Below are 23,102 nucleotides of genomic sequence, written 5' to 3' on the forward strand. Positions count from 1 at the left end.
TGCCCTATAGATATGGCAATGGAGGAACAGTTTACATTAATACTTTTACTGAATATGATCATATAATTTGTGCATTTATCTCATGGCTCAGAGTCCAAATACCAGGAGATACCATTTTATCAATTGAAGAGCAGGTAAAATCAGTGACAGGCACCTGTTTTGGAACCATGCGAATACTCAGAAGGATCTTTCCGTGGATTCCATTTTCGGCCAGACAGACTCTTATCCAGTCATTCTTGGTTAGTCGACTGGATTATGGCAACTCACTGCTGGTCGGGATGAGGGAGGATCTGGCTTCTAAACTACAAGTGGTCCAAAACACGGCAGCCCGCCTTGCCCTCAACAAGCCGGCACGGACCCCCTCCTCATCCCTCCTACGCCAATTGCATTGGCTCCCTATCAGAAAGAGGTCCATCTTTAAATTATAATGTCTGGTTTTCAAATCCCTCCATGGGATGGGACCAGCCTACCTGATGAAGAAGATCGAATGGTACCATCCTACACGACTTCTGAGATCCAGCAGTCGTAACCTACTCTGTGTATGGAGAATCAGGAAGGCAAGGATGGGTTGTCGGGCATTTTCGTACCTAGCACCCACCCATTGGAACACCTTGCCGGACGAGATCCGCGTCTGTACTAACTTCCGCCATTTTAAAAAGCTTCTTAAGACCTGGCTATTCAAATGATTCCTCAGCAACAGTGTACTCCTCTCCCAGGCGCCGAGAGGTCCCCCTGAGGATGATTACCATACAAATGAGTAAATAAATAAATAAATAATAAATAGGGGATAACGTATATTGTTGCTTGGGAGCTGTTTAACATAATGGTAATTGTCTATTTTATCCCTAAGGATGCAATTTTGATATATCAGATATGATTTGGGTCTAGCATGTCATGCTCATGCTGTGCCGCCTGATGGATATGGGCTCAACCCTTTGTTCCCACGCGCTCTTCAGGTGGTTGGAGCGGGCAGTGGAGCCAACTGGCTGGGTGGGAGGTTGGGGTGGGCTCTTTAAGGTGTTTTGGGGAGGTGTTCAAAGGACAGCTTTCAGGGCTGGACTGGAACACAAGAGCAGCCCTGGCAAAATGTGTCAGACCAGCCCCCATACTGCATGCAGCAAACGCAGTGAGTGAGCCTCACCACTGCAATGGGGGCTTGGGGTGGTTCTACCGCAAGAACTTGTTTTAAAAAAATGCAAACATGATGCGTCTTACAATACATTTTTCATTATCTAGCGTTGTCCAATCATTGAATACATGGATGAGGACTGGAGATATGGCTGCATGGCTCAATGAATGAATAGTTGGATATTGAGGAGTAGGTGGATGAGTTATTCAAGAATGGAGAACAACAAGTAAAAACCTTAAGTTATCTGGAGCAAATGGTCTCAGTGCACTGACAAAGGATGGTTTTCATTTTGGTTTCTGCATGAAAACATCACCTTCCTTAAACACTACTACCACCAATCCTTATGAAACATGCAAAGACTGGATGTACTTACCATAGAGCACTGATTTAGCTCCTCAAATAGTTCAACACAAAGCATCAAGCCATGATCTTAAGTTGGAGAGAGAACGAGACAACTATATAGGGGTTTAATTGCACGAAAACGTGCATCAATCTCGGCTTCCACTTAACCACATTGTGTGATCCTAGGCATTTACTTTTTCACAGTGCCTCCTTTCCTTCTTCGTCACACGAGAGCACCTTAAAATACATCAGTTCAGTGTGTGCACTGCACACAAGCAAGACTATATAGTTACTCCATCTACAGTAACACCCATAGACAGGTATAGGGGAAATAAACAGTTTTGCTTTTTGTTCACGGATAGCATCGTCGTCCGGGGGTGGTTTGGGGCATGAATGTTTCTAAGTTCATGATCATAATCTGTTATTCCTCCCTGCCCACCTTAAGCCCTTATAGTCAGCGCTTCTTGTGGCGACTGGAACCATCCATTGCAAAAACAAATATTTTAGGAGCACGATTTGTGGCCTTTGTTTTGCATTGTTTATGTATAAGGACTCGGTCCCCAGGAGCAAAACTGGCCCGACCAACAGCGAAACTGGGCTGTGCCCTGCCAGCCCACCCGGGAAACGCCCGGTACCCGGTAACGCCAGTCCAGGCCGGATGGCTTCCTCTTTCATGCCTTCATCCTCCAACAATACACAGATAAATGCAGGCTTCCATGCCATTTCTTTGAAAGCGCAGACATTAAACGGGCTTATCGGCTCAGAGGCACGTGTCAACAGAGTGCCTGTAGTATCTTCATGAAAGCGAAGTAGACAAGTAGAGTTGAATATCCAATTTATTTATATTAAGTAAGATGCAGGAACGAAGGAAACAAGCAGCTCAAGTGTAGCTGACTGCATAGTCTATTGAATAATAACATTCTAAAGAACACAGCAACAGTGATTACATATACAGGATTCTACAGTCATGAATTCCACATTACCTGTACAGAGTACTACAACCACTCATGAGGAAATAAGCCCTTACTACACATCCCCCTTTTTTCAATACTGTAAAAAAAAGAAAAATAATAAAAAGGAATTAAAAGAAACAAAAATCAGGAACGGATAAAATCCTGAAATTTCTTAGGAGTGATTACACGTCTTCCAACCCTGGTGGATTTGTTAACACACACACTATCAGAAACCTCCATACCTTCACCAATAGAAGATTTTTCTCTAAGCAAAGGATCCTGAGAACCAACAAGATGAGAATCACGAATAGCATGTTTTTTTTTGGGTTTTTTTTAAAGTCCATGTGATCCCATCCTGTCGCCAAAAATGTGTAGTATCTTCATGAAAGCGAAGTAGACAAGTAGAGTTGAATATCCAATTTATTTATATTAAGTAAGAAGCAGGAATGAAGGAAACAAGCAGCTCAAGTGTAGCTGACTGCATAGTCTATTGAATAATAACATTCTAAAGAACACAGCAACAGTGATTACATATACAGGATTCTACAGTCATGAATTCCACATTACCTGTACAGAGTACTACAACCACTCATGAGGAAATAAGCCCTTACTACAGTGCCTTCATCATGCATTTTTATGGCTTCATTGTAAAGGATTTTCTACAGCTGAATACTCACATTAAGCAAGCCTGAAAAACCATCAGGGACGCTGCAGAGTGTGTGGAATGGTTAAAGAGTGGGTCTGCCTGGCTACTGGACCAGACACGGTTGATGCCCTCCCCGGGCGCCTGGTCAATTCTGAAAATGAATCACTGTGTACAGGTGATGAACCAAATGATCATGTGCCCCATTGAGTGCAGTCTGCCCCGGGGCCGATGCACCAACAGAATGTGCGCAACTCGTGTGTTTCGCTGGTTTGCTGCCCTTTCTCCCTGGAACGGAAGGCATTTAGGGTGGTGGGACATGGGTGACTTGTTTCACTGTTTACCGCTGGCTTTGGTGGGAACAGGGAAGGTCACTGTCACTGCGGGGGACAGGTCCAGCTCTTCTTTGAAAAAAGAAAGGGAGGGTGGTGCAGTTACAGGCAGGTAGGGGGATAGGCTCCTGGAAGGGAACGTCAATTCTGGGAGGGGAGGGGCTGTTTGGCAGTACTGAGCTGTGAGGCTTTGAAAGTTGAGGAAGACGAAGATCAGGGCTCAAGTCGGGGGTACACATGCGTACACGGCGTCCACCCACTATTTTCACACAGTTGGGCTTCACAAAAATATGTTGAACATGTCCCAGTTCAATTTTGAGACACCGGGACACATTTAGCAGCTCCTGCACGTTGTCTGCTTTCCATTCACAGCAGCAACTTGCAGGCAGCAAGGGGGCTTTTTTTAACCTCCAGCTGGACAAAGATAAAGACAGAAATTAAGGGGCCATCAGGCCTCCTTTTGATCGCGTATGGGGCTGGAGGCATCCTGGAACCTCACAAATTCAAATCCACCAGCAAGGAAACAAAACCACACAGCTTCTTATCTCTTCACAGGTACTTAAGAGATGCATGCTTTTTACTTTCTTGTATATAAGTGCATGCACTGTAAGAATGTCAGATGGGTTGCTGTCCCAGTATTTACACAAATACCAATTTTAACAGCACTATTTTATTTCTTTTATAGTGCTACTCATCCTAATGCAGAGTGTTTTGAAAGCTTTACATAACATACACATTATCCATTCCAAATAAATCATGTAAGGGTGTAAATCAATTTCCAAGATGTGTTACATGAGACAGTCAGGGGTACAGGGTTAGGAGTCAAATACCCTTCATAGCGAATATATCTCTTTACTACGCATACGATACATCGTATGCCATTCCAACGTGGTTGTTACAATGACCGCGTTGCTACATCGCAAACCATTACATCGCAAGTTTTTACAAAGACTTGCTGTAGGGGGTTCCCTGGACTTAGGAATAGTATAATTCACTATTCCTACTCCAATTTTGCAACAGCAGGGAGGGAGTTGGATTGTAAATCCAACACCTTCTGCCCCCTACAACAAGTTGTTGTAATAGCTTGCGATATAATGATTCACGATGTAACGACCGCGTTGTAATGGCATGCGATGTATCGCATGCGATGTAAATGCTGTTTCCCCCTTATAGCTCACTGTGGTCTACTAGAAATATTACAATGTATTAACTGCAAGTAACAAAAGGATCTCTGTGTTCAAAGCAGTAATCCACTTACCAATCTACATAAAATAAAAATCTGATCTGCATGTCGTATGATATGCTTTCCAGGAGACAACTTTTTTTTAAGGCATATTTTATTTAATTTTCAGTTGGCACATGTTATAACATACACATATCAGAGCATCACTTCCAGTGGGGTCACTTTCTGTGATCAAACACACTGAAGGGAAAATGTTCCTATGGAGGTACGCCGGCCTACGAGGCTGCGGGTAGTTTTTTCAGAAGAGAGGTGAAGATAATTTATCTAAGATAGATAGGTCTCAGGTTGGATATCATAGATAGTGGGGAAATTCCTCAAATTTGAAGAGTTGCCCTCACATACCGGCTCAGGTGTCATGCTTCATCATGGGGTGTTTTTGTTCCTTGTGGGGTTATCGCTGCAGTCCCCCACGAGCCCAACGACGGGGCTCTTTAGCAGAGATCTTTTAAAGGGAGAACACCATAGTGGTGAATGTGGAAGTGTGAGGTAAGTGCAATAGTGAGTTAAACAATACCCCAAAAGGTAATTTATTCTTGGGACCGTCCGTTATGGTTAAAAGCAAAAAAACTAACTTTAGAACTCACCAATGAAGAGATTTAGTTTGATTCTAAGAAAGTGAGTAGTGATCAAGGTCATCGGGTCGACATGTTTCACGCCCTTGTGGTCCAAACCAGATCCTTGCCATTTCTTCAGGACCGAAAAGAGTTAAAAATAAGTTAAGTGTGCATAAAAATAGGGATCAAGGATAGATGTATGCCCTGTGGGACAAGCCAATATTAGGCTTGTGATGATGTTGTCATGAAACAGTATTCCACAAACACCTCAGAGAAGTTATCCAACCTAAAGGGGACAAAGGAAATAAAGAATGCATGTGTAAGTGTATAAGACGCAGCGTGAGGTTCAACCTTCCTGCTCTCCTTAAAATCTCGCCATGGCTGCCATCTCTTCTCCGGCTGCAGCAGAAGTGGGTAGGTGCGATAGCTACACACCACTGAGGGTAACTGTGAGTACTGAATCTTAATTCCGTACTGCTTTTTAAGGGTCACACGTATTTTTCATGTGTCATCATTGGTTACCACTCTATCACCTCACTTTCAGGTAGCCCTCAGGTACGCCTGCTTTCCCCCAGAGAGGCCCACCCCTCCATCCTCTGGGGTAAGTGAGTACTTTCCATTTTCCTATGTCATACATTTACTTTGTACATGTTATGAATTTTACAATACGCTGGGGGCAACGATTACTCCCTACCCACTGTAGCGTTCAACCCTGTTGTATGTCGCTTATCGTTACGCTTTATTGGATAAACGATTAGTAACTACAAACTATTGAACATACCTATTCTGCTATAAAATACCTATCTGTTTGCGGCCTGCCAGCAGTTGAAATTCCCTTTTAATTTTAATGTCATTCTTATACACTTACAAATGCATTCTTTATTTTCTTTGTCTCCTTTTGGTTGGATAACTTGGGAAACATCCTTTATAACGAAACTTTCACAACGCGGTACCATTACCATGCAGGTTTTACAACGCAAGTCGTTACGACTTGCACTGGAGGGCACTGTAGGATAGGGAATAGTTTAATTTACTATCCAACACCTTCCCTACTATCCACGGGGACTGGAGTTGGAATAGTAAATTAAACTATTCACTATCCAGCGCCCCCCAATGCAAGTCGTTGTAACGACTTGTGTTGTAAAACCTGCGTGGTAACGGTACGCGTTGTGAAAGTACACGTTGTACCGTCATACATCCGGATAACTTCTCTGAGGTGTTTGTAGAATACTGTTTCATGACAACACCACCACAAGCCTAATATTGGCTTGTCCCATAGGGCATACATCTATCCTTGATCCCCGTTTTTAATGCACACTTAACTTATTTTTAACTCTTTTCGTTCCTGAAGAAATGCAAAGGATCCGGTTTGGACCACAAGGGCGTGAAACATGTTGACCCGATGACCTTTATCACTACTCACTTTCTTAGAACCAAAGTAAATCTCCTCATTAGTGGAAGGTCTAAAGTTTGTTTTTTGCTTTTAACCATACCGGACGGACCCAAGCATAAATTACCTTTTGGGGTATCGTCACTGTATTTTTAAACAACCCTTGCACTTACCCCACACACCCGCACGCACCACTATGGTGATCTCCCTTTAAAAGAAAACCGCTAAAGAGCTCCCTTCAGGAGCCAATGAGGGACTACTGCGCCAACCCCACGAGGAGCAAAAACGCCCTATGATGAAGTATGTCACCTGAGTCGGTGTGTGAGGGCAACTCTTTAAATTTGAAGAATTTTCCCACTATCTATGATATTAAAATCAAAAAAGAAATTGAACTGCTGGCAGGCCGCAAACAGATAGGTATTTTATAGCAGAATAGGCATGTTCTATAGTTTGTAGTCACTAATCGTTTATTCTGTAAAGCATAATGATAAGAGGCATACAACAGGGTTGATCGCTACAGTGGGCAGGAAGTAATCGCTGCCCCCAGCGTATTGTAAGATTCATAACAGGTACAAAGTAAATGTATGACATAGGAAAATGGAAAGATCTTGCTCACCCTAGAGGATGGAGGGGAGGGCCTCTACGGGGGAAAGCAGGTGTACCTGAGGGTTACCTGAAATTGAGGTGATAGAGCGGTAACCAATGATGACACATGAAAAATACATGTAACCCATAAAAAGCAGTACGGAATTAAGATTCAGTACTCACAGTTACCCCTGGTGGTGTGTAGCTGTCGCACCTACCCACGTCTGCTGCTGCCGGAGAAGAGATGGCAGCCGTGGCCAGATTTTAAGGAGAGTTAAAGAGAAGTTATCTTTATCTCTCTTCTGAAAAAACTTCCTGCAGCCTAGTAGGCTGGCGTACCTCCATAGGAGCAGTTACCCTTCAGCGTGTTTGATATGTATTCTTGGGAGCTCTTTTGTCTGCTCCCTGTCTCTCTCCTTGTGAATTATATGTCACTTCCTGTGATACCACGTGGAATGTCACGCGTCGTGACGTCATGTGCCTAGATGGCACGCGTCAAGATGTCACTTACACACTGCGTAACTTGGTCAGTACCCCCACTTCTTTTTAGGACTTGGGTCTTGACGAAGATGATTATACAGAAAGTTTCGGGACGGGCAGAAACAACAGCAGGAGGGCAGTGATAGTGTTGGACGGTGGCCGGATATGGAGGGGAAAAGGAAGACATCAGTGGGAGGAGTTAGAGATGGCGATTCTATTAGTGAGGCGCGGTTCCTTTATTTGTGACAGATTAAATAAAATATTTAGACATATGACCTGTTCTAATTAAAGCAGGCTTACTTACTATAAGAGAGTCTTGCACCGCGTCAGCTTGAGACCTGTAAATGATAGTAATGCACTTGTACATCCATCAGTGGTCATTTTTCAAGGTACAAATTGGCCAGGTAGGCCTAGATGTGGGACTGGGTGTCACCAGAGGGGGCTACACGTCTCTGGAAGGTGGACCGTGCTGAAATGGTTCTCTGTTCACTGCTGCTTTGACATTCGTATTTTTAGCCCGACAGCAGTGCCCAAGACCACTGGCCTGGGGAGCGGACACCTGCACCGGGCAAGCTTCCATTCCGGAGGGAATACATGATAATTAGGACTATAATGACAGTTATCACATTGGTAGAGGTTCCTACTCACCGTTTGATGGCTCTTGTCGCAGTAGCGCAGTCCGAAGTAATCGATCTCCGCGAGGTTGAGGTGCCGGAAGACGTAGTCCAGGACAACCGAGCCTTTGGTTGACTTCTGTGGGAAAGAATGCAGAGAGGCCTTTCAGAGGGAGGCGGGATCCGGCTTTGCGCTGCCTGCTCGCCGCGCTCACGCATTTACTGCTGCTTTGTCTGGCACAGGGGACGCTTTTATTGATCAGCAAAAGGTTACTTGTGAGCCACCAAGAAGCTATGCATTGAGAGCGCGCAGCTGCTGGCGGAGTACAAACCTGTCCGCCACAATGGGCTGGGACAACGGCCTCTCTGGAGACACTTTCTACATATGGGACTGCGCCATTGAGCCTATGCGCCTGGGGGACTAAACCAATAAGAAAACACGGGCGCCACAAGAATCTTTTCGCAGCATCATTAAAGTTACAAACCTCTTAGCAACAATATAGAGAAACGCACACAAAACACGGGGGATGGGAGACAGAGTAGAGCAGGTGCATTCCGAACCGATATTTAAACAATTGATACCCAGAGGAGGGTGGGCACAGAGGGGCAGAACCCAGGCCGCTTCCTCATTCACTCTAGTGGAGACAGCCAAACTGCCAAAGAACAAGGGCGCTGCTAATCTGGCTCTGTGCACTTTCACACTTCTCATTTATCACAATTGTTAGTACACTTGCCAAATCGTTTTCTTTGTAACCCATTTAAAAAAAAAAAATCTTAATGGCTGTGCATCATGAAGGGAAAAAACTATTAGCGCTTGTTGCAAAGCTGTCATGTAAGTGCATAGGTAAGTAAAGTTGTAGAAAAGTGGTAATATGTCTCAAGAAAGGTCAGGATTCACCAAACCAAACGTGTGGCGTTGCACAGTGATACACAGGGCCCAATTCTCAAATCGATTTGCCCACCTAAATTCAACTGAAGCGAGCAAGTGGCCTGGTTCTCAAGACCAAATCCATTCCTGGCATCACAGAACATGCATTTCAACGTGCAACGGATTCGCTGGCACATTCTTGTAAAACTTTACCAAGGGTTGGGAGGGGCCTTTCCAGGGTATGAATGTCAAGGAAAGTTTTGCACAACCACACATTTCCCAGTTAATTTCACCTCTAGATATGATCAGCTATTTACTCCTGCAAAGAAGAAGTGTAAATCCAAGTGCACAGTCAGAGTGGGGAGGGATCCCTCCCACGGTTGTGGTGGAGCAGGGGTAAGGGCTTCTCTCTCAGAAAAAGAGAAAAGGAAAGAAAGATTTTGTAGTGCAGTTGTACTATATAGGCTTATAGCCCTTCTGCCTTGGGACGTACCAGTAGTTAAAAGCTCTCTTCCAAATTATAGGCCTGAACCACAGGTGAAGGCCTATAACAAAGGAGAGGGTCTTTAAAAACTGGCATAACTCAAGGTAGACGGGTTAAGGCTATTCAATTATTCAACCAATTTGAGGTAGATGTTCTAAATTACAAATGAAGAAACAGAAAGGCAAGTTTTAGAAAACTGGAGCAGGCGGCCTATACAACCCATTTACTGGCCCTAAGTAACTCACTGTCTTCAGTGGAGCTCTCAGCATTCCAGTGTTCTAATATGTGTTATATTTACTCATGAAGTTACATTGTGGAGGTTTAGGCATGCAGAAATACTTTTACAAAATAATTCCTTCAGAAATACTCCTCAAAATTAGAAATTTCTAATCACCCCAGGCTTTCTCCTTGATTAATTTGTGAAATCCAAAAGTCAGTTATTTACTCCAACTGTATGAGTACATTCCCTACTTTTTACTGTGAATGAGGCCTATTGAGGCTTACGACTTGACTTTCCGGCCAACCTTCACGATTTCTTCAGTCCTTTCTTATTTTTCACTTGCTTCCTTTCCAGGTACTCAGCAGCATGGCTGAGAAAAATGGTGAAGAGTCTCTGCACTAGACCTAATCCCTGCGGCAATCCACTGACCTGCAATCCTCACTGTACACTACTGTCACTGAACTAGCTCCTACAACAGGTGTAAATATAATAGTGGTCTCCATGTTGACAGCTTGTGAAATGCTGCTCTCTGTATGTCAGTAGCTCCGCAGCATCCAATTTCGGCCATGGATTCTGCTTAAAGGTACTGCACTTGACACGCTTTGCACACAGATGTCAACGGATGAAGTTATGTACAACCAATACCCAAATTAATTCTGTAGACACTGATAACATTTCTTTAGATAAGTGACACAGAACAGGCTTATTTTTCAAAGACACAACATGTCCACAGATTGCCATCATTGCTTGAGGTTAAACGACACAGCCTAAAAATATTTAGTAGAATTTTATAATTTCAGTGCAAATCGAGTTCCACATTAACACAAGACATAAAAATGAATAGACACACACTTCCTTCCCGCTGCATGTGTGGCATGTTGAGAGCAAAATTATGCCTATGTTAGGATGATTACTGAAGCAGACAGTTTTGATGGCCTACCATGGCTTCTGGTCAATTGTGCCATTGAATTTTTGTCTTTGTGCAGTCGATGAACCGAACCACCGCTGTGTCTCATTGTCTACAGTCTTTTCTGGCTCATGAAACCACACACAGCCAGCCAACACAATGTGAGTCAGTACCCGCCAGTCACAGAATCTCTCAAACACAGCAGTGAATCAAGCTGGCTTTGGCTGAATTTTGATGAATGACTGCCAATGCATGCTCTTTACGCAAGAGGCTTTACAATAAATCCTGGATAAACCATTTTCCGAGGTTAGCCACACCAATAGTCAGCCAACAGCCGAAAACCAGCCATAATGAAAGCAGGACCCAGTGAGAAACGGCAGGGTCATGCATCCACAACCAGAGCATTCAAAAGCAGTTGAAAACCCTTCCGCCTTTGTTCGCAGTGGGTGATCTGTGGGGAAAATGTACTAGGCTTCTGTAGTAACTCATGCGTTGAACACCGGATTTTGTAATAAGAATGTTTATTTGTCGCAACTGCATCTGGAGGAGCTGCTAAGAAGTGTCCCTGCATCAGCGTCCATTCACAGCCACTGTCCCAGTCTTCAAAAGGTAATATTCGATAAACAATGATGTAATATAATTCTGCTTAGAACATTACATTTCCCCTTAGCAAAACATAACCGGAAAAAAACATAAGATTGCTATCACAAACATATAAACAAAACAATGCAACCAAATCCTACTAACCAAACATGTAACACTAAATAAAACATAACATAATGAGTTCAATAATTAAAAACATTACAACATGAAGTTAATGAACACGTATACAATTATAAGCGTATCTACATTTCCATGGAAGGCATATTATTTGTGTGCTCCTGCTTACAGAAACAAGACTGTTGCCCTGTTCCTGTTTATATTGAAGATCAGACAAACTAAGCCATTTATTAACATGGTCTTAGACATTGTGAGAATAATGCCTCACTACTCTTACAGCATCCCACCAATTATTACCATTAGCCCTAACCACACTGATACATACTTTGTCAATAGCCAGAGGCTCTCCAAACTTCTCTTCATCCTTTTTCACAAAACCACTTTCCTAATGTATACTACATCACTAACATTGAACACACATGGGCGTACATTCTTCCTTTTCTCAAAATACATATTTTGAGCTTTGACCACATTGTTTCTAACGGTGGCACCCGTTTCTCCAAATTTTCTACCAACTTCACAGATCTAGTCATCAAGCTAGGGCACACTTTGGTGGTTGGTTTGCAACCTCTTTATAAGTCAAATGGGGAAAATGTAATGTTAGAATGTGGCCTGATCTGATAAACCATAAAAAGAACGCATTCACCATTACACATCTGTTTGAAATAGCCCATTGCACACATTGAACCAAAGCACAATTCATCCGTTAAACCAGATCATTACTTTATGGATGATATAGACAGCTTCTCAAATGGTTGACATCGCCAGACTTTAGAAAATGTTGAACTGGATCCCATTGTCCTAAACCGAAAACTGTGGAAAACTTCACCTAAGAAAATATCATTAAGAAAATCTACCACATCTTAGAATTAGGTTCAACAATAAATCTGACCTCCGGCAACTTTGAGTAAAAATCAACCAAGACCAACACAAATCGTGAATATGAAAGTAACAAATTACATGGTCCCACAAAATCAAGACTAATTGTTTCCCAAACTCTTGATGAGTACTCTATAGAATGTAAAGGTGGAGAATACCAGCTCCTTGAGACCCTTACGAGTGAGTAGTTGCACTTTACAAGCCATTGATTGATTGATTGATTGACCTTTAAAATTCTTCTCAGCTCTACACCAATCATGCATGCACTGAATGATCTTATCATCAACGTCCTTATCCATTGAAGGTCACCAAAACATTTGTCAAAAACGATGTTCAGTAAAAGTGTGCCCCAAATGTCCCTCATGAGCAGTCTTAATAAGTCTAAATCTTAGGCCAACAGGAAGAACTACTTTCTTACCACAAACTAGAATACCATCCTCCACTCATAACTCAGAATTAACTTTTGTCAAAGGCTAAACCTCAGCAACATAAGATAACATTTGTTTCATCACTTCATCCACACTAACTACTCTCCCACATTGTTCTTCTGAAACAGCACACATCTCTTAAAGATCAATGGATGCATTCAAACAGCTCTTGTTGTCCTCAACACTTACATCACTATCATCATCGTTTCCCACAACAGAAGGAAATCTTGACAAGTAATCTTCCCTTACATTCTTAACCCCTTGGATGTGAAAAACTTTAAAATGATATTGGAGTCATTTGGTGGCTAATTAAGCAATTCTCAGTGTTTGATCTTTAATTTTCTCACCTCTCAGTATGGTTAGCAAAGTTTTGTTATCAGTCTTATCAATAAATTTCATACCCCATACATAAGGATGACATTTTTGAGTAGCCCACCAACAAGCCAGCAATTCTTTCTCAATTGTGGAAAAATACATCTAATTGTCCCTAATCACTCTAGATACATATCCAACAGTGAACTCATTAAAGTCACCCCCTTGTGTGAGTGCGGTACCCAAACCAATGTTGCTAGCCAGCGATTTTACAAAACTTGAGGGGGGTCCCTGCCAATGACATGGAGGGGGCCCCCCATGCTCCAGATCCAGTCAGAAGCTCTCAGTCCAGGGGCCCACTATGCATGCAGTGCCGTGGGTGGGCACCCACACCGTGGAGGCTGCAGGGGCTACTGTTATGCCACTGTTGCTAGCGTCAACAGTGATGCAACACTGCAGTGTCGGATAAAAAGGTTTCAACTCCTTTGAGCTAGCAAGATGTCTTTTGGTACACTCAAAAGTCTTCTCACACGTGTCACTCAATTAAAAAGTGATATTTTTCTTAAGTAAAACCGACAACGATTTAGCATGAGTAGCATAATCATAAAGAAATCAAGCATAATATTCGTATGAACCCAAAAAGGACTTAAGACCACTTTTATCAGTTGGTGCCGGAGCATTAATGATGGCCTTGACCAAACCTGGCCTTTGTTCAATTCTATCTCCCAGCACAACATGTCCCAAATAATCCATCTTTGTTCTACAAAATTTAAATTTTTCTTTTAAAAGCAACTCCCTTCTCCCGCTCGATGGACAGCATTTAATCCAAAATCTTATCGTGTTCTTCTTTAGTAGAGGCAGCAGGAAAGGTAAAAAGTGGTGAAACCAATTCAGTGAAATGTTTTGGCTATGGCTCTAAAACAACTTTATGATGAGCCGAAGCTTAATCAAAATTATAAAATCATTTGGAGTCTCCAATTAAAGCCAACAACTCAGAAATTTTAGGTAGGGAATGTGATTCAACTCAAATTGCCTTACCTAGGCTTCTAAGATCAACATACACCCCTAAGCTCCCCATTGCCCCTCTGAAGACCCCGCCTAGCAGACCCGGTAGCAAGAAAGCCCCATGGTTCACCGACGAACTCAAGAGCTCCAAGAAGAACTGCCGAGCCCTCGAGAAAGCCTGGCGCAGAGACCCAACGCCGGACAACATGACTGCCCTCAAGCTCGCCACCCGAAAACACCACCAACTGATCCACGCCACCAAGAAAACTGCATTCAAGGAACGACTGGACAACAATGCCCACAACAGCAAGGAACTCTTCAACATCGTCAAAGAGCTCTCCAACCCCAACGCCGGAAACAACGACATCACCCCTTCGCAAGACCTCTGCAACTCCCCCGCCTCCTACTTCCACAACAAGATCACGGACATACACAACAGCTTCAGCTCCCAACCGACGCACGCCACGACCGAACCACCGCCCCCCACCACCACCCTCCGCGCCTGGACCCCGATCAGCACTGAAGACACCATCCGCACGATGAACTCCATCCACTCCGGATCTCCGACCGACCCCAGCCCTCAACACATCTTCAACAAGGCCGACGCCGTCATCGCACCCCACCTGCGGGACATCATCAACACCTCCTTCGACACCGCTACCTTCCCGGAGAGCTGGAAGCACGCCGAACTCAGCGCTCTACTCAAGAAGCCATCAGCCGACCCCTCCGACCTCAAGAACTACCGCCCCATTTCGCTGCTCCCGTTTCCTACAAAAGTCATCGAGAAGACCGTCAACAAGCAGCTGGCCGCCTTCCTCGAGACGAACGGATCCCTCGACATCTCGCAGTCTGGCTTCCGGGCCAACCATAGCACCGAGACCGCCCTGATCGCAGCTACCGATGACATCCGAGCCCTGCTCGACAATGGAGAAACAGCGGCCCTCATCCTCCTAGACCTCTCCACGGCCTTCGACACTGTCTGCCACCGTACCCTAGCGCAGCGCCTCAGCAACGTCGGAATCCAGGAGAAGGCACTGGAATGGATCATTTCGTTCCTCTCCGGAAGGACACAGAGAGTCCGCCTCCCCCCGTTCACATCAGAAGCCACCGAAGTCATCTGCGGCGTTCCTCAAGGCTCCTCGCTCAGCCCAACCCTCTTCAACGTCTACATGAGCCCCCTCGCAGCCATCGCACGCCAACACAACCTCAACATCATCTCCTACGCCGACGACACCCAGCTGATCCTCTCCCTCACCAACGACCCCGCCACCGCCAGAGCCAACCTACACGAAGGGATGAAAGACGTAGCCGAGTGGATGATGACCAGCGCCTGAAACTGAACTCAGACAAAACGGAAGTTCTCATCCTGGGATCCTCACCCTCCGCCTGGGACGACTCCTGGTGGCCCCCCGCCCTAGGCAGCGCACCCAAACCAACAGACCACGCACGCAACCTGGGCTTCATCCTGGACTCCTCCCTCTCCATGACCAGACAAGTCAACGCCGTCTCCTCGTCATGCTTCAACATCCTGCGCATGCTACGTAAGATCTTCCGATGGATGCCCACCGAGACCAGGAAGACGGTCACCCAGGCCCTCGTCACCAGCCGCCTGGACTACGGCAACTCCCTCTACGCCGGAACCACCGCCAAACTCCAGAAGAGACTCCAGCGGATCCAGAACGCCTCAGCACGACTCATCCTGGACATCCCCCGTCTCAGTCACATCTCCGGACACCTGAAAGATCTGCACTGGCTACCGATCAACAAGAGAATCACCTTCCGTCTCCTCACCCACGCACACAAGGCCCTACACAACCAAGGCCCAGGATACCTCAACAGCCGCCTCAACTTCTACGCTCCCACACGCCAACTTTGCTCGACCGGCCACGCACTCACCGCCGTCCCCCGCATCCGAAGAGCCACCACAGGAGGAAGGTCCTTCTCCTACCTGGCCGCCAAGACCTGGAACTCCCTCCCGAACCACCTCCGACTGACCCAGGACCACCTCGCCTTCAGGAAACAGCTCAAGACCTGGCTGTTCGAACAGTAGCGGACCTCCCCTCCCCCAGCGCCTTGAGACCCACCGGGTGAGTAGTGCGCTTTATAAATGCTGTGATTGATTGATTGATTGATTGCGTCTACGTGCTACTACCAATGGAGACAACCACAGCAATGACTCAATAGGCTCAAAAATCCCCTTGTTACACTATACATCTAGTTCTTTATCTAAATCCTCTTTAACAAAAAAGGCACATTACATAACTTATGTTTAATGGAACTACTCCCTCTTTTACCTTAATCTTGTGCTGAAAACCTTTAATAGTTCAGACAGTGTTAGAAAAAAAACTAAATAATAATTCATAATCGCCTCCTCACCTACATTGTTCATGGCCGAAAAATCTTGGTCCTTGGTACTAGGACTCATCACCATGTGGAACACACCCTGGTGGAACCCACCTAAAATACAAACTCTTTTAATTGTCCCATAAACCTTTCCAAAGATATTTCTTCCTCTGAAAACCAAAATATCTTTAAGAAACTGACAACACTATTCTCCTTTCCTCATATGAAACGGGCACGATCAGGAGATTCTAACTCAATACCTGGCCAACTCTCCTCAAACATCTCCTGCGTAATAGTAATTTTGGCTCATGAATCAACCAACAACTTCAAGATGGTGCCTCTAACTTGTACCTCAATGTAAGGATCAGCACACTCACTAGGATCACCGAATACAACATCGCCATACTTGACGACAAGCACCATGTCCTGAAGTTCTTCTTACATCTTAAGGAATCAGCATCACCCTCTTCAGATGAATCCAGCATTGATCAACTTTTCGCCTTGTTTCTTTTGCCTGTGGCAAGACGTTCACAAAATGATGCCTTAGGGGTTCCTTATTTGCTGCTACGTTTGTTCACACATTCGCTGCTTTTGCTTATTTGCACACAGTTTTATTCTTCATTTCGTCATATCTGCATTTTAAAAAATTGAATTGGATGCTTTTACATATTTTAAATCGGTTTCTTACCGCTTCTTTGTATGGTGCTTGTGGGAGATAGTTGGGGCAGATCACTTCCGGGATTCCCCCGGTGCCGCTGAGAGACACCATTTTGGTAGTTGGCGCTCTAGTTCTTTAGCATACAGGCTTATTTAAACTTGCGCCGTACGGACGTGCAGTGCCTTAGGGGTTCCTTATTTGCTGCTACGCTTGTTCGCTCATTTGCTGCTTTTGTTTATTTGCAAACAGTTTTAATCTTCATTTCCTCATACCCGCATTTAAAGAAAATTGAATTGGATGCTTTTACACATTTTAAATCTGTTTCTTACCGCTTCTTTGGCTGGTGCTTGCTGGGGGTAGTTGGGGCAGACCACTTCGGGGATTCCCCTGGTGCCGCTGAGAGACGCCATTTTGGTAGTTGCTGCTCTAGTTCTTTGGCACACAGGCCTATTTGCGTGCTGCACGGACGCGCAGCGGGTGCTCCTAAGGCAAGCCCGTCTGCGCCTGTCAGCGTCCTGGAGGCGGCCAGCGGCAGCCATGCTGCCCGTAAGTCCCCAGGGGCTGAGCTATGAAGGAGCTATTCCGGAGCCGATTTACGGGCCTTGGGACTTCTGACGTGCCGTTATGTTTGCGGCTGGGGTGTGGCTGAGGGTTTGATAGATGCTTGTTCGGTGTGTGGTTTTAAACTGGGTCGGGGGCTTGCCCCTTTGGCTTCTTTTGGTATCCCTCCTGGTCATTCGTCCAAAGACCCTCCCGTTCTGGCAGCCATGATTAATGCTTGCTCGCTGAGCAACCATCATGTTGATGTGTTTGACCTCTTGGAGGACAACTCACTTGATTTGCTATTCCTGACGGAGACCTGTCTTGATTCTACTTCTGATCCGATTGTCTCTTTCGCCATGCCAGTGGGCTTTAAAATTTCTAGAGCAATTCGCTCGGATGGGAGAGGAGGCGGTGTGGCTATTATCTATAAGAATAAGCTGGACCTTTGCTTGGGGGATACTACTGCCTGGGTAGGTTGTGAGATGCTGGATTTCAGTATCCGGTTCTCAGCATATTTCACCCTTGGTGACTCCCTAATTTATAGGCCCCCTGGTCCGGTGGGGACACTATTATTCCCAGGGAGGTAAGATGTTCCCACTATATGATTCTGGGTGATCTTAATATTCACTTAGATCGACCAGATAACAAGGAGGCGCTTGACCTACTGGAAATATTACATCTGGCGCAACTCGATCAGCATGTCAACCTTCCCACTCACTAGGCCGGCCACATACTTGATCCCATCTGTACAAACTTCCCTATTGCTTTAAGGGAGCCTTGCCCGGGTTTCATGGTTGGATCACTTTGTATCCTACTTTTCATGGGGAGTGTCTAATGTGGAGACATTGGCGCGTTCTCGCCGTAACCCAGCTTTTAGAAAAATGTACCCACTCGATTTTAAGTTGGCATTGGATGCCACTAGGCCTACTTTGACAGGGGAGCTAGAGGAGTGCTTAGCAGGGTTTACCGGGTGGGTGTCTCGGGCAGTGAACACTGTGGCCCCTCATTGGCCCACCAGGCTGGCCAGGGAATCTCCTTCAAAACCCTCGTTTAATTTGGCCCTTAAGTCTGCAAATCATGAATGCAAGATTCTCAAGCGGGCTTGCCGTCGGAATGGATACTGCCCGGCAGTCAAGCGGAAGCTCAGAGATAAGCAAAAAATATACTATGAAGCTATCTCATTGGCTAAAGGGCAATTCTACGCTGCCCGCATTGAATCTGCCATTAATAACTCTCGAGAATTCTTTGCCATCGTGAAGAGCTTCATATCCCCTCTGGCCGAAGCGAGTGTTACTTCATCCTCTCCTGCCTGGTGTAATACCCTCTCCTGTTTTTTTAGGGACAAGATTCTGAGTATTCAGGCGACATATATAGCCTACGACAGCAGTAGTGGGGTATTTCCGGAGATTATGCCTGTTGTCTCGACTCACTCATTGTCGGACTTTACTCCGGTTGATCTTTCCGAATCTCTCAAAATTCTTAGGTGTCTCATGTCTGGTTCACCCTCAGACCCATGTTCTGCCAGGCTTCTGGCTGCAATGGCTGACAGCATGACTATGGCAGTTAATTCCATTATTAATATGTCACTCCAGAAAGCCCTGGTACCTCAGGTCTGGAAGCAGGCTATGATACAGCCTCTTTTAAAAGAAACATCTTTGGTCCCTCTTAGCAAAGGGAATTATCGGCCTATCTCCCTCCTTTCGGCTCTTCCCAAGGTGTGTGAGAAGGTGGTTAATAAACAGCTTACAGAATTTGTGGAAAGAGAGACACTTTTGCATCCTTCTCAATCAGGGTTCGGGGCATCGCACAGTACTAAGTCAGTTCTTGTGGAGGTGTCTGAGGCCATCCGGGAGTGTCTTGACGCCGGTGGGAGAGCCGCACTGATTTTGCTGGACCTCTCAGCGGCGTTTGACACGGTCCCGCAGGCTCTTCTTTTAGCCGACTGGCCAGTCTTGGAGTGTCAGGGACCGTCTGGGGCTGGCTTAGCTCTTTTTTGGAAGGGCGTGCTGAGCAGATTTGGCTCCCTCCATCTTCCTCCTCCCCTCAGCCTGTGACAACTGGTGTCCCTCAGGAATCTTCCCTTAGCCCTCTTCTTTTCAATATCTATGTCTCTCCACTGCTTTACCTGGCAGAGGAACTTGGGGCTAAAATTATGGCTTATGAGGAGGATACCCAGCTGCTCTTCACTTGGGACAAAGATGCAGACTCTGTTTCATTGGTCCAACACTGCTTAGCCTCTGTCTTTAAATGGCTGGCGGATGCACAACTTAAGTGTAACGATCAGAAGTCTGAGATCTTGCTATTTGGTAAATTTCCCCCCAATTTTCGAGAGCGGCTTTGACTGCCAAATCTTTTACTGCCTCCCTCCTCCGGGAAGCCAGTTAAAAATCTGGGGGTCTGGTTCGATGTGAGCCTTTCCTTCAAGACGCACATTAAGAAGTTGGCAGGATGTTGTTTCGGCCTTCTTAAAACTTTTAGAAAATTCTTTCCTCTTTTGCCACAGCAACGGTTACATGTACTCTAATTCTGTCACGGCTGGATTATGCCAATGCCAGTTTTGCTGGAGTTCCAGGCTACCTGCTGAAAAGACTTCAGATGGTTCTGAATGCGGCAGCTAGATTGCTACTGGGCTTTTCAGCTAGGAGCAGCGTTCACTATCAGCTGCGTTCTGTCCATTGGCTCCCCCGTGGTGGATAGAGTTAAATACAAATCTTTGGTCCTGCCGCATTGTGCTCTACACGGACTCGGTCCTCGCTATCTGCAGAGTAGGTTCTCTTTTTATGTTCCTTCGCGAGCTCTCTGATCAATGACCCTACACCTTGCCCTGGTCCCCCGTTTTAAGTATCAGAGGCTTGGGGGCAGCTCCTTCGCTGTGAAGGCTGCAGTGGCCTGGAATGCACTTCCTCTTGTCCTGCGATCCATTCAGGACCCATTGGCTTTTAAAAGTAAATTAAAGACTAACCTCTTTACCTGTTAGCTTCCCTCTTCCCCCCTCAGGCATCATGCCGGGACACTAAGATTATCTGTGCACGTTATAAATCTAGGTAACATAACATAACAAAATGACCAACTTTATCACAACTCCTAAATGTTGTGTATTTGGCTGGACATCCCTTCCATCCTTTAACATGAACAAGATTACCACACCTGAAACACATATTGGGTAAATTGAAAATCGATCTGCCAGCTTTATTACTTTCTTTGGAAACTTTGACCTCCATAACACTTTTGTTTTCTTTAGAATGTATAACCTTTTCAGCATCATTACATATGTCGTTCAATTCCTTTACAGATATTTGAGCAGACTCAATACTTTTAGCGGTTCTAATTGTTTCTTCCAATGAGGGATTTCTCATAGACAACAGTTTTGTTGGATTTGTTTCTTCACACATTGAAAACAAAAACTGATCACGCACCAATTGGTGCATAAAATGTTCAGATTGTCAATCAACAATGAGATGCCTAAATGCAGAGGCATAAGTCTACATGTTCTCCTTTAAGTTGTTTCCTTTTAAAGAATTTGTGATGCAAAACAATCAGAATCGCTGCACAGCAAATCAGAGTTTAAGTTTTACAAAAACTTCCCTCTGCTCATCCAAATCCTCTCCTTCACCCGAACAATCTCATGAAAGTGTTCAAACACAGATCTGGCCTTGAAATCTAACGAGTGAGGCAGAATACTTTTTTTTCAATCAGGTCTATATCTCGAAACACCTATACATATGGGACGCATCAAGCCAATTCATCCAAGATATTGGCAGATCACCTGGTGTTTCCAAAAATTACAGTGGATGAATTACAGTTTGCAGTGCAACCTTTTTTAAAACTTTTTATTTCAATAAACACTAGACGATGTCGACCCAATACAATATAACCATATAATGTGCATATTACTGCTGAATAAACTGCGTAACTCTTGTTTCACAGGTAGATAAGCAAAAACGTATGATTAACTTTGTTGCGAAATTTCTCTAGAAATAGTGTGGAATCTCTATTGAAAATAATGATATATCACAAGATAACCTACTGAAATGAATGCCCCACAGACACCAAGTATGCACATCACTGAAGACGCAGATATTATTATGCACCTAACCCATCAAATGCGAGTACAACTCAAAAGTGTGCACATCACTGAAGAAGAAGAGGGGAAAGTTTGCCATGAAAAACTTTTCCAAAACAATAACCACAGTTTGACAGGTCTATAGTGTATAAACCAAGCGAGCTTAGAATCCACGACGACGGGTGCATGTTTATACTCCTTAAACTGACGAAAGCAACCTGAGATCAGATGCGCATGCTCCAATTCAGCTCGTGCCAGCGCCGCGTCTCACGCATTTAACAAAATGCAGGGCCAAGCAGCTAGCAGCACTTCCCAAATATTCGGGACCAAACGTATCCACAGCATAGTACATTTAAGCGGACTTTCATAGGCTTAAGTATGGTTTCTCTTAAGAAATGTAGGGCCATATGTATGAACACATTTTCCCATAGACACAGAATGGGTAAAACCTTTTGATACATCTGGCCCGTAGTCTTGCCAACCTGAATCAGCCTGTGTGGATAGTCTGAAAGCTGGCAGCTCCACAATCTCCGTCAAAAAATGATGTACTAACTCATGCATTGAACACACGATTTTGTAACAAGAATATTAATTTTTTTGCAACTACACCCGGAGGAGCTGCCAAGGAGTGTCCCTGCATCGGTACCTATCCACAGCCAACCGTCCCTTTTTTTCAAAATGTAACATTCTACCAAAAATGATGTGAATGTATTCTACTTAGAGCACTACAGCTTCATTTTATCAACTAAGCTTACACAAAGTCGGCAAGCCAAGCAGGATACTGTAAAACTATATGAAACAAGGTACAGCTGGAAATGGTAGTGAGTGTACCATCCTTCTTGGTAATGCATCTACTGTATCATCAAAACACATCCCAATGTCTTTGGGTCTTAGGTTTCCTGTTTTAAGTAGATGTAGGATGTGTCAACCATGTGTTGCCCTACACGGGCAAGCCCTCACACTCTCCCTGCCCATCTACTGCCTCTGTGCAAGGGTAATGAATGTAAAAAGCCCTTATTACTTCTCCACAATACACAGTAATCTCAGTTTACACACAGCACACTGGAGAGGCAGCTCAGGAAGTCGAGTGGACCCTTTGAGAGGTGCTTCAACTGGTCGACTGAATTTGGTTGTAGTTGATAGTTGGGGTTTCTGTATTCCTCGTAGACAGGCAGACACAATAGAGAGCTTAGGTGTGCGTGGATGGGCCATCACTGGCAGAGTGGAAGGTCGGAGGTGCTCACAGCACTACTTACAATTGAATAGGCTGTGTCCTGCCTCCACACAAAGGGATGCATACCCCTTGTAGTTAGTCTGGAGCCACGACAGGGAAGGCAAGAGGCCTGAGGACTTCAAAGGGAAACCTCTAGAAGCTTCTCCCCACTGCAAAGGCACAACTGGGTATAA

The 23,102-nt window shown here is 44.9% G+C and overlaps 1 protein-coding gene across 4 annotated transcripts in view; it reads right to left on the bottom strand.

Annotated features, from left to right (window-relative positions):
• The window catches only part of EPB41L4A (erythrocyte membrane protein band 4.1 like 4A), a 782,364-nt gene that overhangs the window by 615,307 nt on the left and 143,955 nt on the right, over positions 1–23,102 (bottom strand). For all 4 annotated transcript variants that reach the window (XM_078675499.1, XM_078675502.1, XM_078675501.1 and 1 more), the window contains exon 2: positions 8,300–8,404. In XM_078675499.1, the coding sequence (XP_078531625.1) occupies positions 8,300–8,404 (105 nt within the window). The remainder of the gene's footprint in view (positions 1–8,299; positions 8,405–23,102) is intronic.

Source organism: Lissotriton helveticus, chromosome 2_1 (genome assembly GCF_964261635.1).
Source record: "Lissotriton helveticus chromosome 2_1, aLisHel1.1, whole genome shotgun sequence".
NCBI lineage: Eukaryota > Metazoa > Chordata > Amphibia > Caudata > Salamandridae > Lissotriton > Lissotriton helveticus.